Source organism: Narcine bancroftii, chromosome 1 (assembly GCF_036971445.1).
Source record: "Narcine bancroftii isolate sNarBan1 chromosome 1, sNarBan1.hap1, whole genome shotgun sequence".
In the NCBI taxonomy this organism is placed as follows: domain Eukaryota; kingdom Metazoa; phylum Chordata; class Chondrichthyes; order Torpediniformes; family Narcinidae; genus Narcine; species Narcine bancroftii.
The window spans coordinates 145,871,483-145,897,586 of NC_091469.1; the positions used below are offsets into that span (position 1 = coordinate 145,871,483).

Consider the following 26,104-nt stretch of genomic DNA (forward strand, 5'->3'; position numbering starts at 1 on the left):
AACAACCCAACAAGAAAACCAGAAGAGACAGAGGTAAAGGACACAGATCCTGGAGTGGACTCAGAAGAAGAGGAGGAAGAACACAGAGAGATGGAAGATGAAGGGAAGGGCAAGTACATGGATATAATTTTTTTTAAAGAATATATGGAAACAAAAAAAAATGGCAGTCACAAGAATTCAGTGAAATAAAAAGAATAAAAAGTACAGAAGAAAAAGTGAATAGATTAGAGATGATCATGACAGATATAGGAAAAAGAGTAGACAAGGTGGAAGAACGAGAAACAGCCATAGAAATGGAAGTAGATGACTTAAAAAAGAAATTGGAAGAATCTGATAAAAAAAGTTAAAGAGGCACAGGAGCTGTTAGCTCAGAGGATGGATATAATGGAAAATTATAATAGAAGAAACAATATAAAGATAGTGGGCCTTAAGGAAGATGAAGGCGGCAAAAATATGAAAGAATTTATAAAAGAATGGATCCCCAGGGTCCTAGAAATACCAGAATTACAGGAAGAAATGGAAATAGAAAGGGCACACAGAACATTAGCCCCTAAACCACAACCACAACAAAAACCAAGATCCATTCTAGTAAAATTCCTAAGATATACAACAAGAGAAAATATATTGGAGAAAGAAATGAAAAAAATAAGAGAAGACAAAAAAAACCACTGGAATACAAGGGTCAAAAATTTTTTTTCTATCCAGATACAAGTTTTGAACTCCTGAAGAAGAGGAAGGAGTTCAATGCACCAAAAACTATCCTTTGGAAAAAAGGTTATAAATTTATGTTAAAATACCCAGCGGTACTTAAAATAGTTATTCCGGGGCAGCAAAACAAACTATTCTTGGATCCAGAAGAAGCATGAAAATTTGCAGAACAACTACAAAACAGACAGAGAGATGAAGAGATGTAACAAGTACAAAAATGACAACAAACTATATGTGTGTGTCTATATATATATATGGACACACACGGAGACAGACACACACAGACACAGACACACACAGACACACACACACAGACACACACACACAGACACACACACACAGACACACACACACAGACACACACACACAGACACACACACACAGACACACACACACAGACACACACACACAGACACACACACACAGACACACACACACAGACACACACACACAGACACACACACACAGACACACACACACAGACACACACACACAGACACACACACACAGACACACACACACAGACACACACACAGACACACACACACAGACACACACACACAGACACACACACACAGACACACACACACAGACACACACACACAGACACACACACACAGACACACACACACACACACACAGACACACACACACACACACACACACACAGACACACACACACAGACACACACACACAGACACACACACACACAGACAGACAGACACACACAGATAGACACACACAGATAGACACACACAGATAGACACACACATATATAGACACACACATATATAGACACACACATATATAGACACACACATATATAGACACACACATATATAGACACACACATATATAGACACACATATATAGACACACATATATACACACACACACACACACACACACACACACACACACACACATATATATATAAAATAGAGTATAGGTAAGAACTAAGAAGGGAAAGAAAGGGAAGAAAGGAAGTAAGGAGGGAATTAAGAGAGTGACCTTTGTTATATATGAAGATTAAGTTCTTTTCTGGTGGGGAGATGGGTGGGGAAGAATGACAGTCACTGCGAAATCAGTTGACGCTTGCGAGCGGATTCACAAATCCAAATGGAGAGGGGAGATGTGGTTGCCCAACAAGGGACAAAGGGCAACTCAGAAAGGGGAGGGACCATTGGGGTTAAAGGAATTTTAGATTTGAGAATAGTGGAAATATTTTATGTTTTAGAAATGTTGTCTTATAATGTGTTCAAAAAAAGAAAGCAGAAATGGATGAGAAGGGAAGGTGGTGATGAGGAAATGGAAAGGAAAGATAAACAAAGTATGAAATGACTATGTTGAACTATATGACTTTAAATATTAATGGAATACATAACGAAATCAAAAGGAAGAAACTGTTAAATTTACTGAAAAAAGAAAAAATTGATATAGCATTCGTACAAGAAACACATCTAACTGAAGTGGAACACAAGAAATTAAAGAGAGATTGGATAGGACATGTAACAGCAGCATTATATAATTCAAAAGCCAGAGGAGTAGCAATATTAATCAATAAAAACGTACCAATCAAAATAGAAGAGGAAATAATAGATCCAGCAGGGAGATATGTAATGATAAAATGTCAGATATATTCAGAATTTTGGAATTTACTCAATGTATACGCACCTAATGAAGAAGATCAAAAATTTATGCAAGATATCTTTTTGAAGATAGCAGATACGCAAGGGAACATACTAATAGGAGGGAATTTTAACCTTAATTTGGACTCAAACATGGATAAAACTGGAAAAAAAACTAACAGAAAGAACAAAGTAACCAAATTTATAATTAAATCGATGCAAGAAATGCAACTTTTGGATATATGGAGGAAACAACACCCAAAGGAAAATTCATATTATTCGGGTAGACATAAAACATACTCAAGAATAGACCTATTCCTGTTATCAGCCCACATTCAAGGGAGAGTTAGGAAAATGGAATATAAAGCTAGACTATTATCGGACCACTCACCCCTGTTATTGGCAATAGAGCTAGAAGACATCCCACCAAGAATGTATAGATGGAGATTAAACTCCATGCTACTTAAAAGACAGGATTTTAGAAAATTCATTGAACGACAAATTAAAATGTACTTTGAAATAAATACGGAATCAATGAAAAATAAGTTTATACTATGGGACGCAATGAAAGTGTTCATCAGAGGGAAAATAATAAGTTATGTAACTAAGATGAAGAAGGACTACAATCGGGAAACAGAAGAGTTGGAAAGGGAAATAACAAATATAGAAAAAGAATTAGCAATAAAGGAAGATACAACTAAAAGAAGAGAATTGGCAGATAAAAAAATAAAATATGAAACACTACAAACATATAAGGTGGAGAAGAATATAATGAAGACAAAACAGAAATATTATGAGCTAGGAGAAAAAATGCACAAAATTTTAGCGTGGCAGCTTAAGACAGAACAAACTAAAAGAATGGTATTGACATCAAGGAAAAGGGACAAACAAATTACATATAACCCAACGGAAATCAATGAAAACTTCAGGGAATTCTACGAGCAACTATATCAAACTGAAAATGAAGGGAAAGAAGACAAAATAGATGAATTTCTAACTAAAATTGAACTACCGAAATTACAAACAGAGGAGCAAAATAAATTGATAAAACCATTTGAAATAGAAGAATTACAGGAGATATAAAAAAACTACCGAACAATAAAACACCCAGGAGAGGATGGATTCCCAATAGAATTCTATAAAACATTTAAAGACTTATTAATTCCTCCCATCCTGGAAGTAATCAACCAGATTGATAAAACACAAAGCATACCAGATTCATGCAAAACAGCAATAATTACAGTAATACCAAAAGACAGGGAAAGATCCACTTGCACCAGCGTCATATATTCCAATATCTCTACTTAACACAGATTATAAGATAATAGCTAAACTATTAGCAAACAGATTGGCCGACTATGTACCAAAAATAGTAAATCTAGACCAAACTGGATTTATTAAAAAAAGACGAACAACAGACAATATCTGTAAATTCATTAACTTAATTCATGCAGTAGAAGGAAATAAAACTCCAACAGTAGCGGTTGCTTTAGACGCAGAGAAGGCCTTTGACAGAGTAGAATGGAATTATTTATTCAAAGTACTACAAAAATTCAGCCTACCAGAGAAATATATTAATTGGATTAAAGCATTATATAAGGGACCATTGGCGAAAGTGACAGTAAATGGATATATATCAAAACAATTTAACAAGCAGATCAACAAGGCAGGGATGTCCACTATCTCCCTCACTGTTCGCGTTAGCTATAGAACCACTAGCAGAACTGATAAGAACAGAAAATAAAATAAGAGGGATAAAAATAAAAGAGAAGGAATATAAAATCAGTCTATTTGCAGATAACGTTATAATATACTTAACAGAACCAGAAATATCAATAAAAGGATTACATAGGAAATTGAAGGAATATGGAGAAATAGCGGGGTACAAGATCAACGCAAATAAAAGTGAAGCAATGCCAATGAATAATGTGGATTTCACAAAGTTTAAGAAAGAATCGCCATTTAGATGGCAAACACAAGCAATGCGATACCTAGGTATACAACTAAATAAAAACCTCGGCCATTTATATAAACTCAATTACCATCCATTAATGAAAAAATTACAAAACGACTTAGAGCATTGGAAAGACTTACCACTAACACTGATAGGGAAGATAAACTGTATTAAAATGAACATTTTCCCAAGGATACAATACCTATTTCAGTCATTACCAATACACCTAAGAGAGAAATTCTTCAAGGAGTTAAAGAAAATAATAAGGAAATTCTTATGGAAAGGGGGGAAACCAAGGATAGCACTAGATAAATTAACGGAATGGTACAAACAAGGAGGCTTACAACTTCCAAACTTGAAGAATTATTATAGAGCCGCACAATTAAGATACCTATCAGATTTTTATCAAACCAGATTGGACCAGATTAGAACTAGATAAAATAGGGGAGAAGATACCTGAACATATACTATATAAATGGGATGAAAAATTGGTGCAACGTAGGAATTCACCGGTATTGCATCATCTGCTCAACATTTGGAAGAAGATTCATGTAGAAAGGAATAACACAAATTACCAACTACCAAAACTAATATTGACGCAAAATCAGCTAATCCCTTTCACAATAGATAACCTTTCCTTTAGAGAATGGGAGAGAAAAGGGATCAAAAGAATAGAAAATTGTTTAAAATAAATTATTATCCTTTGAACAAATGAAGGATAAATATAATATGATAAATATAATATAACTCACGATACAATGTTTGCATACTACCAACTGAAAACCTACTTCAAGGATAAATTTGGAAACAGTCTGAGGTTACCAGAAGGAAGCAATTTTGAATATGTGATTACAGACACAATAATTTAAAAATTTGTAACAAACATGTACATCAAACTGCAAGAAAAGGAGAACAAGGAAACAAACGGTAAACCTAAACAAAAATGGGAACAAGATCTAAACATAAAGATGAAGAATGAAACATGGGAGAAGCTATGCTCCGGAACTAGGAGAAATACAATTTCTTTGGCTTGGCTTCGCGGACGAAGATTTATGGAGGGGGTAAAAAGTCCACGTCAGCTGCAGGCTCGTTTGTGGCTGACAAGTCCGATGCGGGACAGGCAGACACGATTGCAGCAGTTGCAAGGGAAAATTTGTTGGTTGGGGTTGGGTGTTGGGTTTTTCCTCCTTTGCCTTTTGTCAGGTTACACATGATACAATATAACTGGATACACAGGCTATACATCACACCTCAAAAGTTAAATAAATAGGACCCAACAGTATCAGGCAGATGTTTTCGCTGTAAAAAGGAAACGGGAACAACAATCCATGCAATTTGGACATGTGAGAAAGTGGAAAAATTTTGGGAAGATCTAAACTAGATATTAAATAAAATCACAAAACGCAATATACCAAAAAACCCAGAGATCTTCCTCCTAAGTAATATAAGAAACAAAGAATTTGGACTCAATTTGGATGGAGCACAAAAAAGATTTGTTATGATAGCCCTAGCTGTAGCAAAAAAATGTATTATGTCAACCTGGAAATTAGAAGACAACTTGAGAATACAACAATGGTACAGAGAAATGAATAAATGTATTCCATTAGAAAAAATAACATATAATTTAAGAAATAACATCACAATATTCGAACAAATACGGGAGCCATACGTGAAACACAATAGACAAATCCTACCATGGACTTCCACCACCTAAAATGACAGGAGGAGAAGACAACAAAAAGAACTGACTCAGTAAAATTTCTTGTTTATTTTATTAAGTGACAACATTGTTTAACGGGTTTAATGTATCTTATAGATTGAACTTCAAATAAATGGGAAAGGGGGTGAGGGAGGGAGGGAAGGGAGGGGGAGAAAGGGGGAGAAAACGACACTGTATATATTTAAGAAGAAAAATGTCTGTATGCATCTTGGTCAATATGGTTTCTTCTTCCTTGGCTTGGCTTCGCGGATGAAGATTTCTGGAGGGGGTAAAAGTCCACGTCAGCTGCAGGCTCGTTTGTGGCTGACAAGTCCGATGCGGGACAGGCAGACACGGTTGCAACGGCTGCAGGGGAAAATTTGTTGATTGGGGTTGGGTGTTGGGTTTTTCCTCCTTTGCCTTTTGTCAGTGAGGTGGGCTCTGCGGTCTTCTTCAAAGGAGGTTGCTGCCCGCCAAACTGTGAGGCACCAAGATGCACGGTTTGAGGCGATATCAGCCCACTGGCGGTGGTCAATGTGGCAGGCACCAAGAGATTTCTTTAGGCAGTCCTTGTACCTTTTCTTTGGTGCACCTCTGTCACAGTGGCCAGTGGAGAGCTCGCCATATAACACGATCTTGGGAAGGCGATGGTCCTCCATTCTGGAGACGTGACCCACCCAGCGCAGCTGGATCTTCAGCAGCGTGGACTCGATGCTGTCGACCTCTGCCATCTCGAGTACTTCGACGTTAGGGATGAAAGCGCTCCAATGGATGTTGAGGATGGAGCGGAGACAACGCTGGTGGAAGCGTTCTAGGAGCCGTAGGTGATGCCGGTAGAGGACCCATGATTCGGAGCCGAACAGGAGTGTGGGTATGACAACGGCTCTGTATACGCTTATCTTTGTGAGGTTTTTCAGTTGGTTGTTTTTCCAGACTCTTTTGTGTAGTCTTCCAAAGGCGCTATTTGCCTTGGCGAGTCTGTTGTCTATCTCATTGTCGATCCTTGCATCTGATGAAATGGTGCAGCCGAGATAGGTAAACTGGTTGACCGTTTTGAGTTTTGTGTGCCTGATGGAGATGTGGGGGGGCTGGTAGTCATGGTGGGGAGCTGGCTGATGGAGGACCTCAGTTTTCTTCAGGCTGACTTCCAGGCCAAACACTTTGGCAGTTTCCGCAAAGCAGGACGTCAAGCGCTGAAGAGCTGGCTCTGAATGGGCAACTAAAGCGGTATCGTCTGCAAAGAGTAGTTCACGGACAAGTTTCTCTTGTGTCTTGGTGTGAGCTTGCAGGCGCCTCAGATTGAAGAGACTGCCATCCGTGCGGTACCGGATGTAAACAGCGTCTTCATTGTTGGGGTCTTTCATGGCTTGGTTCAGCATCATGCTGAAGAAGATTGAAAAGAGGGTTGGTGCGAGAACACAGCCTTGCTTCACGCCATTGTTAATGGAGAAGGGTTCAGAGGGCTCATTGCTGTATCTGACCCGACCTTGTTGGTTTTCGTGCAGTTGGATAATCATGTTGAGGAACTTTGGGGGACATCCGATGCGCTCTAGTATTTGCCAAAGCCCTTTCCTGCTCACGGTGTCGAAGGCTTTGGTGAGGTCAACAAAGGCGATGTAGAGTCCTTTGTTTTGTTCTCTGCACTTTTCTTGGAGCTGTCTGAGGGCAAAGACCATGTCAGTAGTTCCTCTGTTTGCGCGAAAGCCGCACTGTGATTCTGGGAGAACATTCTCGGCGACACTAGGTATTATTCTATTTATAGTGTGAAAAATAAAACATTTTTAAAATTTTTTTTTAACATTTAAGAAGAATTTGAGCAGGTACATAGATAGGACGTGTATGAAGGCCTATGAACTGGGCGGAGGTCAGAGGGACTAGGCAGAATAATCGTTTGGCACAGATTAGAAGAGTCTATTTCTGCACTGTGTAATGCTCTAGATTTCTTTCTCCCAGAGAAGGGGAGTCGAAAACTAGGGGCATAAATTTTAAGTGAGAGGGGCAAAATTTAAAAGGGTCCTCAGGGACATTTTCCAAACAGAGGGCGAGGGGTGTATGGAACAAACTGCCAGAGAAAGTTGAAGGGGGTACAACTAGAAATTTAAAAGGTATATGGATATGAAAGGCTTTTAAGGTTGTAGGCCAAACACAAGAAAATGGGATTAGCTTGAAAAGACAACCTGGTCAGCATGGATTAGGTGGGCCAAAGCACCTTTTTCCAAGTTGTTTGCTCTGTGACTTATCTGAAACTGCTACCTCTTTCTACTATCCATTCCCTCCACCCCAAACACTGCAACTTAAAAATAACTTGTTTTCTCCCTTGTTCTGAGGTTAAGTCTTCAACGTGAGTCGGAGGATCACGACTCTGTGGAACTTATTGCCACAGAGTGCTGTGGAAGCGAGGTCATTGGGTGTATTTAAGGCACAGATTGACAGGTAATTGATTAGTCAGGGCATCAAGGGTTACGGGGAGAAAGCCTGGAAGTGGGGCTGAGTGGGTGGATGGACAAGCTCATGATTAGAATGGCAGAGAAGACTTAATGGGTCTACTTCTGCTCCTATATTTTGTGATCTTGTGAAATGCCAACTTTGATTCTTTAGAAATACTGCCTGACTTGATGTGTTTCTGTATTTTATGCTTTAAAATAAGTAAATAAAAAACCTGCAAGTGATGCAAATCTGAAACAACATTTTCTACATTGTTTTTATTTCTGTCATCTGTGGGAATACAAAAAAAAACCTTGAATTTTCTGATCAAGTCACTGCAACAGATCTTTAACTCAGAAGCAAAGGAGAAACCAAGAAACAGGAATAACCCTCCTTTATATCAAATCAAATGCAACCTTTATCAACTTTTGATTAATTTTGCACAAAGTAAAATTGAAACAATATCAAGTCAAGGCTTGAGTTTAACCTGACCTTGAGGTCACAGGTCAGAACATTATGAATAGTGTTCAGCCCTCACAATGGAATATAATAAAGAAGTGATCTCCAGAAGAGTCATTCCAGATTAACTGGCAGCAAATTTGACTTAGTTGGAGATTACGGATATAAACTTTTTGTCTGGCTGACAAGGGGATACAAGTAGCATTAACTTTATAATATTTATACAAATGACTCTGGCTGAAGGAACTGAGAGTATATTTGCAAATTAGCTGAAGACACAAAGTGGAAAAGTAGCAATTGGAACTTAAAGAGGAATATAGATATGTTAAATGAGTGGGAAAAGTTTTTTGGAAAACTGAGTATTATGCGTGGAAAGGAGAGAAATGGTCTTTGGAAGAAAGAGTGAAAAAACATTAACAGTGGTGGCAGAGATACAGAGATCGAGGTTCCCTAGTGCACCAGATAATCAGGAAAGTTAACAGAACATTATCATTTGTAGCTGAGGAATTGAATACTAAAGTAGACCATCATCCTCAAGTTATTTAAGTTGCTAGTAAGACAACATTTGGAGTACAGTGTTCAAAACAAACGTTTGAAGTATCAGAAGCCATTTGGAGAAGGTTCACTGGAATAACTTCTTGAATGGGTGGGCTGCCTCAAATGTTGCGCTGACCTATATACAGGTATTCAAACCCAGTACAGTACTAAACTCTTCCTACCTTGTAAATCTATATTTTTCTTTCATCCATGTGTCTGCCTAAGTATCTCTTAAATGCTCCTACTGTTTCGACCTCCACCACCACCCTTGGCAACACATTCCAGGCACCCACAAATCTCTGTCTCCCCTAAACTTTCCTCACTTCACTTTGTTGAGATGTCCATTGGTTTTTACTACTCCGGCCCTGGCTGTCTACTTTATCTATGCCTCTCAGACCTCTATGATGTCACCTCTCATCCTTCTTCACTCCAAAGAGAAAAGTTCTAGCTCCATTAGCCTTGCCTCACGACTTATTTTCCAATCCAGGCAACATCATGGTAAATCTCCTCTGCACCCTCTCCATAGGTTCTACATCCTTCCTACAATGAGATGACCAGAACGGAAATCCACTGGAATTTAGAAAAGTGAGAGGAGAATTGAGATGATGAGGGATTTTGAACATGGAAAGAATGGAGATGTGAGAAACTGCAGGTGCTAATCTGCGAGAAGAACTCAGCAGGTTGAACAGCATCAGTGTTGACCCACTGAGTTCCTTCAGCAGATGGTTATTAAAACATGGAAAGAAATGTTTCTTCTTCCAATAGAATCTATAACTAGGGATCACAGTTTAAAAATAATGGATCACAGTTTAAAAATAATGGATCAATCTTTTTAAGACAGACAAGGAAAAATGTTGTCATTCAGACCATGTATGTCTTTGAAAGCAGAATAAGAATATGTTGTGGCAAAGTTAGACTGACAGAAGAGTGAAAGTGGTGCATTTGGATTTTCAGAAGATCTTTGATAACGATGCTTTAGCACACACATTTAAATGCATGGGATTGGGGTAATATAATGGCATGGATTGAAAATTTGTTGGCAGACAACAACCAGAGAGAAGGAACGCAGTACCTGATGGGATATCAAAAGAATCAGTTCATGGATCTCAGCTACATTTAATACAGATGCTCTCTGATAGATAAACATCTAACTAAATAACAGAGGTGACTGCTTCAGTCATTGCTAAATTTGGGCATCAATTTAAAAAATTGATTTAAATTTTTTTTTAAATCTTGAACAGACAGACTTGACAGTAGATTGAATGTAACAGGATGTGTACTTAACTGTGCTCACCGACTTAACTGAAGGGACCATGGACACTGAAAGCATAGAACAGCACTGTACAGCCCCTTCAGTCATTAATGCTGCGCTGTCCTATATATTCCTACCAAAAAAAGGACTAATCCCTTCCTACCTCATAACCCTCTATTTTCCTTTCATCCATGTACCAGTCTAGGAGTCTCTTGAATGCCAGGAAATAGGGAATGAAAGCAGATCAGTATCCTCAGGTGCACAAGATGTAATGACTCTGGTCTTTGAGGGTGGGTCAGTGACGATGAGGATATGAGCAAACAGTTCGGTGAGGCCACGTGTGAAGGACGTTTCCAAGTCAGTGACAATGGTATCACAAACAAGGTCTGACTTGAAAACTAAACAATGGGTTTCAGCAATATGACCCGTTCATGCATCAGGCAGCTCCTGTACACATCAACGATTTCGATCATTGCAACATCAAATGCAATATTTCCAAATTTGCTGATGAGGTGAAAGATTGAGAGGTTTGATGACGTAAATATTGTGATTTTTTAAAAACTTTTGACATACAGCAAAGTAACAGGCTATTTCAGTCCACAAGTCTGTGCAACCTAATTCACCTATAATTCAAACTGTGGAAAGCCCTTGGGGAAAACCCATGCGAATATGGGAAGAAAGTACAAACTCCTTGCAGACACAGCGGGATTCAAACTTCAGTCCCGATCGCTAATAGCACTGTAACGGCATTGCGCTAACTGCTACAACAGACGTGCTGCCCTAAGTGAGTGGTTTAAATAAGAGGCATTCACTGAAGGACCACACACGAGAACAAGATAGGACATTCGTTCAGCAAGATTCTCATGGCAAGAGCTTCAAAGACCCATTGCCACAACGCTCAGAAAAATTCTCACTCCATTATCAGGGCAGCGTAACAGTTAGAGCACCAGTGCTCGTGTCTAGGATTCGGATACCACACTGTCTGTAAGGAGTTTGTACATTCTCCCTTTGTTTGCATGGGTTTTCCCCAGGAGCTCCAGTTTCCTCCCACCTTTTAAACCATACCAGGGGTGTAGATCAATCCGGTGTAATAGGTTTGTGGGCTGAAAGGGCCCATTATCACGCTGCATGTTTAAATACAATTTAAATCCTACATGGGGCAGCATTTTATTCTGACACTATGCCCTCCAATTCTGGACTTTCCCATGTGGAAGCTTCCTCTCATTTATTCACGGATACAGGATTGGCCAACAAGCCACTTGCATGGAGTCGGATAACGGCATTTATTCTGTCTCATTCCCTTTATATAACGACATCCCATGAATTTCCTCTGAATCCCTCCAATGAAATAACGTATTTCTTGAAGTGGGGAATTAAAGGCATTCCAATATGCAGGATGTTTCAGTTAAGGAAGGATTTTCCTTCTTTTATATTCCAAACCCCTTTAAACAAAGGGACCTTGCCTTAAATGCAGCACTTCCTAACTTTTAATTTAATTTTAATTTAGAGATACACCACAGATAACATGCCCTGCCGGCACACGAGCTCCACTGCCCAATTAACTTACTAACCATGTATGTTTTTTAAATGTGGAAGGAAACCGGAGCACCCAGAGGAAACCAATGCAGGCATGGCGAGAACATACTGTGACAGATTATGTTATATTTTATATTATGTTTAGATAGGTGTTAAAGGATACAAATTGTGGCAGGTTTTTTATTTAGGTCACATACAGACACAAACACTTCAAGACACATCTCATTTAAAATGCCAGAGGTCTGCCCAAGCCAGACAGACCAGGCTCCAGGTGCCTTTGCAGAAACTTTGAAGAATGCCTATAGAGACTTCACAAGTAGGTGTTAATTCGACATGCTGTGGAGTAATGGATTATTGTTTTGGAAATCAACAGAAAAACCTGTGACAGAGTATATAGAAATGTTTTTGGGAGATAAATTGGGAAAGGTTTGTTAGAGTAGGTCACATACAAACACTTTAAAACAAATCTTATTTAAAATACTGGAGCTCTGCTCATGCTAGACATAGTGGCTTCTCACACCTTTTGCAAGAGCTTTGAAGAGTGCTCAACCGACTTCACTAATTGTTGTTTACCAAAATCAAAAGATGAAAGAGATTGCTGGAGCTACATATTGTCTGCATAGAGCTTGCTGTTCTAAGAGGGTCATGTGGTTTTGTAAGCAGAGAGGCCTTCTCTGAGAGAGAGAGAGGGAGAGAGAGTGAGAGAGAGAGATGGAGATCAGTTCTACAGTGTTACAGCCAGCAACAGCAGCTGGGACTGGAACAGGACAAGCTGACAAGGAGCCCTAGTTTGGAAGATGGCCTAGCCACAGCCCTTGTGGTTCATGCAAGAGGAGGAGATGACTGGCTGTCTAATGTTTCACTTGGAATAAGACAAACAAAAAGGAACTAGGTTATCATCTGGAGAATCCTGATGGGGTAAGTTTCATCAGCGAGACACTGAGGTGACTGATGGAAGTACTTTGGTTGTGGATCTCCTGGAACCACACATCTCTCTCTGAAAACCAACAAGAACCTTCCTAAGCGGTAACCATTTACCTTCCGAGCACCAAAGCCTGGTGAACTTTATACATGTTAAATTCTGTGTACAGTATAAGAATTGCCTGCAACCAGTGAACTTAGAGGAATGAGAAGTGAGACTGGATTGTGAACCAAAGAACTTTTCTGAACTTACACAATTATATACACGTGCGCATAAAATTAGAAGGGGGTTAGGTTAAGTAAGTTAGAGATAAGTTAAAGTTTGATTCTGTTTTCATGTTTAAAGGTAATTAAAAGCAACTTTTGTTTAAGTAGCCATGTGTCTTGGTGAATATCTATTGCTACTAGGTTTATGAGTCCTCGGGGCTCATAACAAACCGAACTCAGAAGATTATGTCCGAAACTGCAGTCTGTCTGAATGCAGTTGGCTGTTCTAAGAGGGTCATGTGGTTTACTCTGAGTGTGAGAGAGAGAGAATTCAGTTTTATAGTGCAGCAGCAACTGGGAATGGAACATGACAAGCTGGCAAGCTTGTGGAAAAAAAACCATTTTGAGGACGGTTTGTGAGTTCTTAGTTCAGCCTGGTCAAAGCCCTTATGGTCCATACAAGAGGAGAGGACTAGCTGCATAATGTTTCACTGGAAATAAAGGAAACAAAAAGGACTCTGTGGTGACCTGAAAGAAAGAGGTTATCATCTGGAAAACCCTGATGGGGCAAGTTTCTTCGGCAAGACACTGTAGTGGCTGTTCAGAAGGAATCAGCTGTGGGTGTCCAATGAGAAACAAATCTCTCTGAAAACTGACAAGAACCTTCCTGAGTGGTAACCATTTACCTTTCAAGCACCAAAGCCTGGTGAAGATTCATAAATGTTAAATTCTGTGCACAGTATAAGAATTGCCTGATACAGCGAACTTGGAGGAATGAGAATTGGACTGTGAATCAAAGAACTTATTTTGAACTTGTATATACACTACATACACGTGCACTTAGAATTAGAAGGGGGTTAAGTTAATAGTAATAAGTTAAAGTTTGATCCTGTTTTCATGTTTAAAGATAATTAGAAGCAATTTTTGTTTAAGTAGCCATTTGTCCTGGTGAATTTCTATTGCTGCTGGGTTTTGGGGTCCTCTGGGCTCATAACAGATGGCACCATATTAGAACCCAGGTCGCTGGCACTATAAAAGTGTCGTGCTAATTGCCAATGCTAACTGTGCCATCCATGTACATAAATCTTCCAATCTCTTTGTCCCCAGTTTGACTCCACATTCAAATATTATTTTGTTCTTTCTTCCAAAATAAACATTTTCACATTTCTCCACATTATGTTCCATTTGCCATTTTTTTTTTTTTAAAAAAAAACTCACTAACCAACTTCTCTACAAGTCTGTGCCCACCTCATCTGCTTAAGCATCATCCACACACTCACTTCCTTCCCCCAGCTCTACACCTATATTATATGAACACAACCTCAGCTGTGATCCCTGTTGTACCCTTATGGTCACAGGTTGACAATCTGAATGAGATCTCTTCATTGTTCCACCCTGACTGTTGGCCAATCCTCTATCCCTGAAAATACCACTCCAATCCCGCAGACTTTCATCTTGTGACAACCTTCTGTGAGGCAAACATCTTCTGGAAGCCTGATATATTACTACTTTTCACCCTTAAATCTGGTAAACATTTCTTTTAAAAACTTGCAATTTGTCAGACACCATTTCTCCTTTATCAGGCCCTGCTGACTCTACGATTACCCAGATGTGTTGATGTTACTTCCAACAGAAGCTAAGAAGAACATTGGCTGGATAGTTATTCACTACTTTTCTCCACCTCTCTCTGAATAGGAGTCCCACATTAGCAGTTGGTCAATCTTTGCTAATTTTTCATGATCTAAGAATTTTTGTATGATTAAACTATCCTGGTAGCTTTTTTTATTAAAGGAGTTTTTTTTGTTTTTTTTTGCAGATGATGACATTGTAGTTAGCCTCATGAGCAACGATGATGAGTTGGCTCACAAGAGAGGAGGTGGGGAGGCTTGTAAAAATGGTGCAAGAACACCCAAGTCTCAACATTGTCAAGACAAAGGAGGTGATTGTGGACATCAGGAGGATGAAGGTCAACCACTCTCCACAACACATCAATGGTTCTGTCATGGAGAGCACATAGTTCTTGGTGAGCATATAACAGATGAGCTATCCTGGACCCACAACACTTCCTTTTTAGTCAGGAAGGTACAGCAATGTCAACATGTCCTAAAGAGGATAAGAAGAGCATGGCTACCTTGACAACATTTTACATGAGCACAATTGAGAGTGTCCCATCTGGATGCATCACTGTGTGGTCTGATCGATACAGAGCAAAGGAACTGAAAGTCAAAGCAGAGGATCATCAAAATGGCCAAGAAGATCTCTGGGGTCTCCCTTTCCTCTATTAATGGGATTCACCAGGACCATGGCTTAAATAAGGCTCAAAAAATTATTGAGGACCCTTTCAATCCAGCACACAGTTTCTTTGACCCATTACCACCAAGAAGGATGTATAGGACAGCCAAGCTGGGAAATAGCTCTTCCTGCAGTCTGTGAGATTGATGAACAGTATCCTGTAACCAAGTAAATCATCCCAAATTATTCATATATATTTATTTAAATTACATCTTTATGTATATATGTGATTATTATACACAATGCATTGTGTTGGCACTGTGGTCCAAAGAAACGTTGTTTCATCTGGTTGCAGCCGCTGCAACCGTGTCTGCCTGTCCCGCATCGGACTTGTCAGCCACAAACGAGCCTGCAGCTGACGTGGACTTTTTACCCCCTCCATAAATCTTCGTCCACGAAGCCAAGCCAAAGAAGACATTACAAATAATAAAATTGAACATTGTAGAAAAAATTGAAAGGGTTCAAAAGATTGGAAGTAAGGAGGTTGTTTCCATGAGTTTAGGGGTGGGTTGACAAGAATCGGGGTCAAAGTCTCAGGCAATGGGATAAGACGAGAAGAACTGAGACTGAACTTGTGGTGTTCTCCACTGAGAGAGCTGTAGAGGCAAAGTCATAGGATTATTAAAGATGAAGATAGATGCAAAAGGGAATGGGGAATAAGTAGAAACAGGGCATTTGACATAGAGGATAAGTGGACCAAATGGCTACTCCGACACCTAATTTTCTGTTTTTAAAGAAATCAGCGTTTTCAGCTGTGGTAAACTATTGCAATGTATAATTATCTGATAAAGCATTCCTATTGACCAGTTGTACCTGTTAGTCCCTCCTCACAGGTTCCTGTACAAAGGTGACTTTTCCACGGCCCCCTGCAACTCAGTACAGAATAACTAAACAGTAGGGATATGCTATGTTCTCAAGTGAATGAACACCTATTGCTTTCTCCACATCTGCATCAATTTAATTCACTTGAAGTTTTCTACAATGAAGCAGATCCTCAAAGCAGAAAAGCTGGAAATCGACCCTCAATCGCTGGAGGTATCTACTAGCTTCAAACTCTGGCTGTGCTGTTTTGAAGCATTTCTGTAAGCCTCCTCTACTATTATGCAATCAGAGACCAACAAACTGCAAGTACTGGACTCCCAGGTCAGACTCTAGTGTACTCCGTGATCAGGGACGCCAAAACATACCAGGAGGCCATTGACATCTTTAAAGAGCAATACGTGTGCAAAATCGTCATTGCCTATGCTAGACGCCTTTGAAAACAACAACCCAGTGGTCGTGTGCCGAATATCTTTGGGCCCCGCGAGCACTCATCGGCACCTAATCCGGGACATCTACATCATGGGAATCAGATCAAATCACAGACAGAGAATTTTGGAGCAAGGGGAACTCAGTCTGCAGAGAGCAGTCAAGCTGGGGGTGGCTCTCCAGAACATGGAGGCCTACTCGACTGACCACGTGGCCACCATGCGGTCCTACCAGCCGCAGCCATCCTGGGACACGCTATCATCTTCCGACTCTACTAACAACCAGACTAAAGCAGCAGTACTTCATGAAAGTCTCCCAATGCTCTCAACCGGCTCTGGTAACCAACCCCCAACCGCAGCTGCCGTGTTCCAGGAAGCCCCCAAAGTACTACTTCTGCTGCCTGGACAAGTATCAGAGGAAATGCTGGCCAGCAAAGGATTCAATCAGCTCCAGCTGCAGAAAAAAAGGACCACCATGCCCAAGTGTGCAAGTCCAAACCCCTTCCTAGCAGCGCTGCAGGGGCCGCCTTCCTCAGTACCACTATCATCTGGGGCCAGCAGCACGACATGTGATCCGCGGGGGCCGCCATCTTCCAGATCTGGAAACACTGCGTGTAGGCCATGGGGGCCGCCATCTTCTACTGCAGCAATGTGCAACGACACATCTCTAGCCTCCATCAACCTCAACCAGGACGGTCCACACCAACTCGCCAGGTCGGTAATGGACATCAAGGTGAACGGCCACGTGACGAGTTGCTCATTCAATAGAAGGACCACGGAGAGTTTTATACGTCTGGACACAGAGCAGCGCCTCTCCCTCACAGTACTGCCAGTGAACCAGAAGATCTCCTTGGCATCCAAGTCATATACAGTAGACATTTAGGGTTTCTGTATTGTGACTTTAACAGTGTGGGGTACTCTATGTGACAACTTTAGACTGATGGAAATGTCACAGCACTGATCTGCTGTACTGTTGAGGCTTGATTTTCCAATGTCACTTTAAAAGCATAATGATGGCATTTGATGGGCCTCATCCACCCCTCACTGTAGGTAGCCAACCTCCTGCATACGCGTCCACCAACCAAATCACTCACTATGCACGACTTGTGGGCTCTCCCCCTTCCATCACTATTCGCCAATCTCACCCAGAACTGCAAACCCGTCACCACTAAAAGCAGACAATACAGCACTGAGGACAGGGCCTTCAGCCGGGCAGAGGTACAATGCTTACTTAAGGAAGGAGTTATTGAAGCCAGCAATAGCCCTTGGAGAGCGCCAGTAGTGGTAGTGTGGAATGGGGAAAAGAATAGAATGGTCATTAACTACAGTCAGACCGTTAATAGATTCACTCAATTAGATGCAAACCCCCTTCTGCGAATCGCCGACATGGTCAATCAAATTGCCCAGTATCGGGTCTTTTCGTCCATCAACTTCAAGTCGGTATATCAGCTACCCATCGCCCAGAGGACTGCCAGTGTACGATGTTCAAAGCGGTTGGCTGCCTCTACCATTTCCTTCGGTCCCCTTTGGCATAACAAATCGGTCTTCCAGCAGGAGATAAACCATATGGTGGATCAGTACACGTTGCAGGCCACTTTCCTGTATCTCAATAATGTCACCATCTGTGGCCATGATACCCATCTCCAGAAATTTCTCAAGACAGCCAATCTACTTAATCTGACATACAAGGCCAAGTGTGTGTTCCGCACGACTCGTCTGGCCATCCTTGGCTGTGTCATGGAGAGTGGCGTCATTGGCCCGGACCCAGACCGCATACAATGATCTTCCACACAGCCTCAAGGAGCTGAAGAGGTGCCTTGGGCTTTTCTCCTATTAGCTGACCAAGGCTCTCCCTCTTATCAAATCTACGTTCTTCCCTCTGGTGGAGGAGGTTTGTGCATCCTTCAACCGCATCAAGTTCAACATCGCCAAGGCCACAATGCATGCTGTGGATGAATCCACCCCTTTTCAGGTGGAAAGCAATGTGTCAGAATTTGCCCTTGGAGCCACCCTTAATTAGGCTGGCAGGCCTATTGCATTTGTTTCAAGCACCCTGCAGGGTCCTGAGATTTGGCATTCCTCAAATGAAAAAGAAGCCCAAGCCATTGTTGAGGCAGTGTGGCACTGTCGCCATTACCTGGCTGGTCAGAGATTCACCTTGCTGACCAATCAATACACTGTTGTGTTGTACATGCTCAACAATCAGCAGTAGGGCAAATTCAAAAATGATAAAATACTGCAGTGGAGAAAAGGATTATCCACCCTCATCTATGACATCCTGTACCAGTCAGGGAAACTTAACGAGCCATTTGAGCCCAAGAGTCTGTGGGACGCCCTGTCCTGTGGGACTTGAGCCAGCACTCAGATTGACTGACTACAAAACCTCCATAATAATCCCTGTCCACTCAGAGTCACCAGGTTCCTTCACTTCGTGAAAGCACGCAAGCTGCTGTACTCCATGGACGAGATCAGGACCACCACAAAGAACTGCTGAGAGCAAGCCGCACTTCTACCAACCAGACAGGGTGCAATTTATTAAAGCCACTTGCCCCTTCGAGCGACACAGTGTCGACTTTAAAGGACCCCTGCCCTCCGACCATAACATATACTTCCTTAACATCATCAACGAACACTCGCGTTTTCCATTTGCCATCCCCCTGCTCGGACAGGATTGCTGCCAGTCATCAAGGCCCTGTGCAACCTCTTCACTCTATTTGGCTTCCCCAGTTATATCCATAGTGATCGAGGGCCTTCCTTCATGAGTGACAAGCTGCAACAAAACCTGTTGACCCGAGGCATTGAAACAAGCAGGACTACCAGTTACAACCCCCAGGGTAACGGGCAAGTGGAGAGGGAGAATGCTACGGTCTGGACATCAGTCCTCCTAGCCTTGTGGTTTAAAGGCCTTCCAGACTCCTGCTGGCAGGAGGTTCTCCCAGAGGCCCTTCGCTCGACCAGGTCCCTGCTGTGCACCATCACACAAATGTATGCTTTCCTTCCCCAGGAAATCTGCGACAGGGACCACACTATCAATATGGCCGACGTCACAAGGGCCTGTGCTGCTGACCCATTGGTTGAAAGGGTCCACCTCCTCCATGTCAACCCCCAGGAAAACTGTCATTGATAAATATAACATTAAAAGAGAAAACATTTGTTATTAAAACAACTGGAATATTCACTCAAATAAAAATTCCTGATACTGGAGATTTTTACCTCTGGGGATTCAGCTTCATGGTCTGGTGAATCTCCCCCTTCGTCATCACTCCCTTTTCTCTTTCTCTTATTTCGCACACTTTGTATGAAACTTTTGTGAAAATCACATATGTACAAATGTCGGACCTGAAAAATAAAGGTTAGAATAGAATGTTACAATACATTAGTAATAAAACTATGAGATCATATACATTGGCAAAGTCTTGACCCCTCTCTACCTTTTTTGGGGGGGGGGGGAAGGGGTAGTGGAAGAAAGGTCAAGGTTTGACCTGATAAAAATTGTTCATATGTTGATAAAGTTTCTGATAAGAGAAATACCAAAAAAACTATTCATGCTTGTGGAAAAAAAAGTGAAAAAGTTGGATAGGAAGTTCTCGGCAAAAAAAAAATTCCACTGGAATTTGGCATGGCAAGAATGTGGGTCAAGGTAGAGTTAAAAACTTAAGGGAAAATTGGATGAACACGAAGTACAAGGGAAAGATTATGCTGAGAGTTAGACAAAGAACAGGAGGCTTGAATTGATCATAAATTTGTGGAGCAGAGAACCAGGCCCTTTTAGTTCACCAAGTCTGTGCAAATTATTTTACCAATCACATTTGCCTGCATTAGGACAATATCCTTTTGTCTTGCCTATCTAAGTGTCAGTCTAAATGCTTCTTACGTCATATATTTAAACATATTAACTAGTTTAAACATTGACCGGTTGCATCACACATGGATTGGTTATTTGAATTCCAGTAACAAACATAGCCAAGTCCATCACAGATACTGGCCATCCATCCACTGAAAATATTTAAGTGAGGCACTCCTTCAAGAAGGCAGCCATCATAATGGCTCCCCCACCCCCAACACTCCAATCACAAACTTGCCTGCAGGAAAAAGAATCTCAGGGTTGTATGTGATGTCATGCAAGTATTCTGACAATAAATCTGCAATCTGAATCTGAAAATCTAAATCACTGCTACTTTCAGGAAGAAGTAACAAAACCCTGAAATCCAGCACTTCTTGGTTCAAAAACAGTTTTCTACCATCCTTCCCACCCGCCCCTCCCACCCCCGACCAAACACAACTATCAGGCTCTTGAAATTCCCCTTACTACCCTAATCAAAGTACACTAGGACCACAAAGAGACCCATCTGCACCGCTGAAATGCCACTTTTTCTCTTGCACTACATAATTGTGAATATTATTTCTTTTATATTTATTATCTTTCTGTATAGTAATTTAAGGAATACTCTAAGTACCTGTATGGCTGCAGTAAGAATTGTGTGGGGCGGCATGACTGGCCTAGCGTTTTGCAAAATGCCTTTACAGTGCCAGTGGTCAGGGTTCGAATCCTATGCTGTCTGTAAGGAGTTTATACATTCTACCTGTGTCTGCATGGGTTTTCCTGGGGTCTCCGATTTCCTCCCACCATTCAAGATGTACCGTGGTGTAGGTTAATTGGGTGTAAATTGGGCGGGATAGACTCTTGGGCTGAAATGGCCTGATATCATACTGTATGTCTAAAAAAAAAATCAATTTACATCATACTTATGTGTATGACAATAAATTCATAATCAAAATGAGAGTAGAAAGTGAACACTGGTATCAACACAATTCTAAGTTTTAAAAAAAATCTTTGTAAAATTCAAGTCTCGACTTGAATTTACGTGTTTCCCAAGTTCAAAGGCAGGAGATGCCACAATTATTGGCTAGCCTCACTTTACTGCCCTTCCAATATTCACAAATCATTACTCAAAATATTGAGATGCAAAATGTAATATGCTCGTGCACAATTTTTGTAAAAAGGTTTCAACTCACATTTCTTGATGCATGTGCAGATGACACACTTCACCTTATGGAAAATCACAATACATGCAGTTTTCTAGCAAGACAAGCCCCCCTCCGACCACCTCGCCCTCCTCTCCCAGTAATGTGATAGTCATCTGCACTGTGTATCGGGGGTAATTACCAGCTAATGACCAACTGGTGATGTTCTTGCACTGTTTAACTGAACTTTTTCTCTGGAACACTGTGAACTTCTGTTTTTTGCTGCACTACCCGATGTATGCAAGTTAGAGTCGACATGTCTGGATAAAACACCAAAGTTTTTCACTATGTCTCAGTTGCATACGGCAATAAATAATTCAATACCGTTGCACTAAAAAAAACAGCTTTTTGTTCATAACAGTGTTGATATGGTATTGAGAGTCTCCTACAAAGCTACTGGAAACTTGAAAATCAGTGCATGTGAATGTACAACCAATAGCGTCACAGCCGAGGCAAGGGATGCAAACACAAATCAGTCTGATTTGCAAGACCATGTTGCTATAAACGACAACATGTTTAATGCAAAAAGGAAGAAAATGCTTCAGGTGGCAAAAAGAACAGGAACCAGATGATATGGAGAAAAGTTAACAGAGTAAAGAACTGGAAATTCAGGAGAATGACCCACACAGTGGGTCATGATTCAAATCAGGCCTCTTGAAAGGATGCTGGAATGGCTCAATCCTGATTTTCAAAACTAAACTAGATATACACTAATTAAAGAATCACGGGGAAATTGTTGAAAATTTCAACAGGTCATTGATGTCTTGAGAGCCAGCATATGTACAATTTTAAATACTAAAAAAAGAAACATCTGCAATGTTTATTTCATTGTCATTTAATCATTTGTTTACTGATAATTAGAAAATAAGCTTTTCATTAACTTTTTAAACACACAAAGCAGATAGATGGGAAACCTGAAGTGAAATTTAAGGACTTCATTTATACATCATGTAAAATAAAACATTATGAAACTTCATCATAAATCAGATTTACTCTTTTTTTTAAAAAAATCCAGGAAATGAGACTCTTGTCTAAATTAAATGCAGTGCGCTATGCAATTTCAAGTCAGGATTACGCGGATTCTTGGGTATCAGTCTAGACTTAATTGTAGCAGTCTCAGAGTTGGAATATGGCACTTGAAACTCTGTCCAACACCTGATTTCTCCTCGTGCTACTGGCTGTACTGTTAACATCACACTTCTGATTTGGTTTATAGTTGGCCACATCTTTACACTTATAGCATGTTTAACTCAGCGAAATATCCACCATACTGGTGCATAGAAACTAAAGCATGTAAAAATAGGCACAAAGCCACAAAAGGAGACACGAGGACAGTTAAAAGCATGTGACTTCTTCAGGAGAATCTGCAGATTACACGTGGAACCTAGAAAATCCAAAGTCACAACCAGTTGTTGATAAGCAAAAAAAAAAATTGCCTATAAACCAAACTGGGAAAGTACAGAAAGTTATTGAGTAAGACAGAATAGATTAAAGCTGTGGGACAACCTGTTCCAAGTCATTGCAAGCAAGACACTGAGTAAATACTGGAACACCACTCATGGCCCAAACAAGCCACCACTGAAAAATCCTTTCCATTCTTCGCAAGTCACTTCCAAACCTGAACAGCTCATATATAAGCTGTTCCCATAATATTACACAATATGGTAATCACAACATTGCAATAAAATGCAATCTGGTTCACTCCATTTCCATGTTCTTTACCCACAACTGAAAATTATTCCCTCTTCAGATCATTGACTCGACTCCACCAACCTGCCTTTTCCCCCATATCCCTTAATTCCTTTTTTTAAATGAAAAAAATCTATCTAACTGAACATTAAATAAGTTTAATGAAGTAGGCTCAACCACTTCCCTGGGTAGAGAATTCCACAGATTCACTACTCTCTGGGAAAAACAGTTTTCCTCATCTCCATCTTAAATCTACTTCCCTGAACCTTAAGGCTGTGTCCCCTAGTTCTGGTCTCACCTACCAGTGAAAACAATTTTCCTGTCTCGATCTTATCTATTTCATAATTTTATATGTTTTTCTAAGATCTCCTCTCATTCTTCTGAATTTGAGTGAGTATAATCACAAACAATTTAGTATCTCCTCGTAGGTCAGCTCCCTCACCTCCGCGATCGACCTGGTGAACCTCCTCTGGACTGCCTCCAAGGCCAGTATATCCTTCCTCAAGAATGGAGACCAGAACTGCACACAGTACTCCAGGTGCGGCCTCACCAGTATCTTGTACAGTTCCAGCATGACCTCCCTGCTCTTGAATTCAATTCCTCTAGCGATGAAGGTCAACAATGCATTTGCCTTCTGAATAACGTGCTGTACCTGCAACCCAACTTTTTGTGATTCATGCACAGGCACTCCCAAGTCCTTCTGCACTATAATGTGCTGCAGTTTTTCACCCTTTAAATAATAATCTGCTCTTCTATTTTTCCTACCAAAGTGGATGACCTCACATTTGCTAACATTGTACTCCATCTGCCAGACCTTTGCCCACTCACCTAACTTAACTATATCCTTCTGCAGCATCTCCACATCCTCTGTACAATTTGCTTTTCCACTCAATTTGGTATCATTCACAAACCTGGCTACACTACACTATCCCTTTTTCCACATCATCAATATAAATGGTGAACAGCTGTAGGCCCAGCATTGGCGCCTGTAGCCTCCCATTTACTACTGTCTGCCAATCAGAAAAACACTCATTTATCCCGACTCTCTGCCTTCTGTCAGCTAACCAATCCTCAATCCATGCCAATATACTTCCCCGACTCCATTCACCTGTATCTTATTGAGAAGTCTCTTGTGCAGTACCTCATCAAATGCCTTCTGGAAATCCAAATATACAACATCAACCTGTTCCCCTCTATCTACAGCATCCATTATATCCTCAAAGAACTCCAGCAAGTTGTCAAACAAGACATGCCCTTTCAGGATCCATGCTGCCATGCTGCATCTGCCTGAGGGAACCCCTTTGTTCTAAATGTCTCACTATTTTATCCTTAGTGACAGCTTCAAGCATTTTCCCGACTATAGACATTACCCATCTTCGGCCTACATCCCTTTTAAAAAGTGGCGTGATATTTGCTGTCTTCCTCATTAATTCCGTTTCTCCGCCCCTATACACAGTATTCCAGAACATAACTATTTTCTGAAAATGGTCTCAAATCCAAATTCAAATCGAACCTTTTGGCCAAACATTTTTTGTCTTGAACCATCTACTAAGGGATGTGTTTTCCTGTATTTCCCCAAAGCATGTGACTAAATTGGTCACAGTTTCTGGAGAAAAAGAAGTGGAAAATAAAAGGGCATTGGTTTGATTGTAAGCAAAGATCAAATGATCCTCTAGTGTTTGCATGTTCTTCAACAGACTGCATGGGTTTTCTCTAGCGACTTGCATTCCTGGGCAGTAAAATTCTCACACCAAAATGGTACAACTGGTAAATATACCTTTGACGCTTCATCTGGAGAAGCATTCAATGACATGCTGAATCATCTCAGACTTCATAAAAAGTAGAGATGTTGGAGCACCTTCTTCAGGGTTGCCTCAATGTACTGGCTTTAGGAGAGGTTTTCTAAAATATGAACTCCCAAGAACTTGAAAGTTCTAACCCTCTCCATCAATGCAAATACAAATTCTCAGTTGGTTTTAGCATTGGGGCAGGGATTGGCGGAATTTGGTAATAGTTCTGGACAGACTAATGGAGGATTTCCACCCCCCCCCCCCCCCTTCCTCCCTCCTCCTCCTCCTCCTCCCCCCTCCCTCCTCCCTCCCAGTGACAAGTATCTGGCCATCAACAATCAACTTTTTGTTTCTGGGACCCCATTACAAACTGCCTGCGACTCTTCCCAAAGATCAGCCAAGGACAAAAAGTAAATAAATAAAAACACCACTTCTGTATTTGACGAAGTTCATGAATGCAATTGCTACTGGACACCGCCCGGCCATGATCCAGTTTTGCACTAATTCACCCTCAACACGGGGCTGTCAGCTCAAGTGCAACAAACGGGCAATTTTCACGCGTCTGCTTAGATTGTTTCAACTCACCGTTTAATCAGGAGGGCAAATCTATATTCTCACTCGATGCTGGTACAAAGACCTATCAGGGCGACATGAATAAGTCAGTCCTGGGGACAAGACCAGAAGGTTTTGGTACAGAAGTCGCCCGATCACTGTGCAGCCTTTTTGGTGAATAAA

General features: G+C 40.9%; 1 protein-coding gene across 11 annotated transcripts in view; it reads right to left on the reverse strand.

The window, feature by feature from the left end:
• The window catches only part of sap30l (sap30-like), a 103,912-nt gene that overhangs the window by 17,815 nt on the left and 59,993 nt on the right, over positions 1-26,104 (reverse strand). For all 11 annotated transcript variants that reach the window (XM_069941252.1, XM_069941267.1, XM_069941207.1 and 8 more), the window contains one exon: positions 20,079-20,204. In XM_069941252.1, coding sequence (XP_069797353.1) covers positions 20,079-20,204 — 126 coding nt within the window. The remainder of the gene's footprint in view (positions 1-20,078; positions 20,205-26,104) is intronic.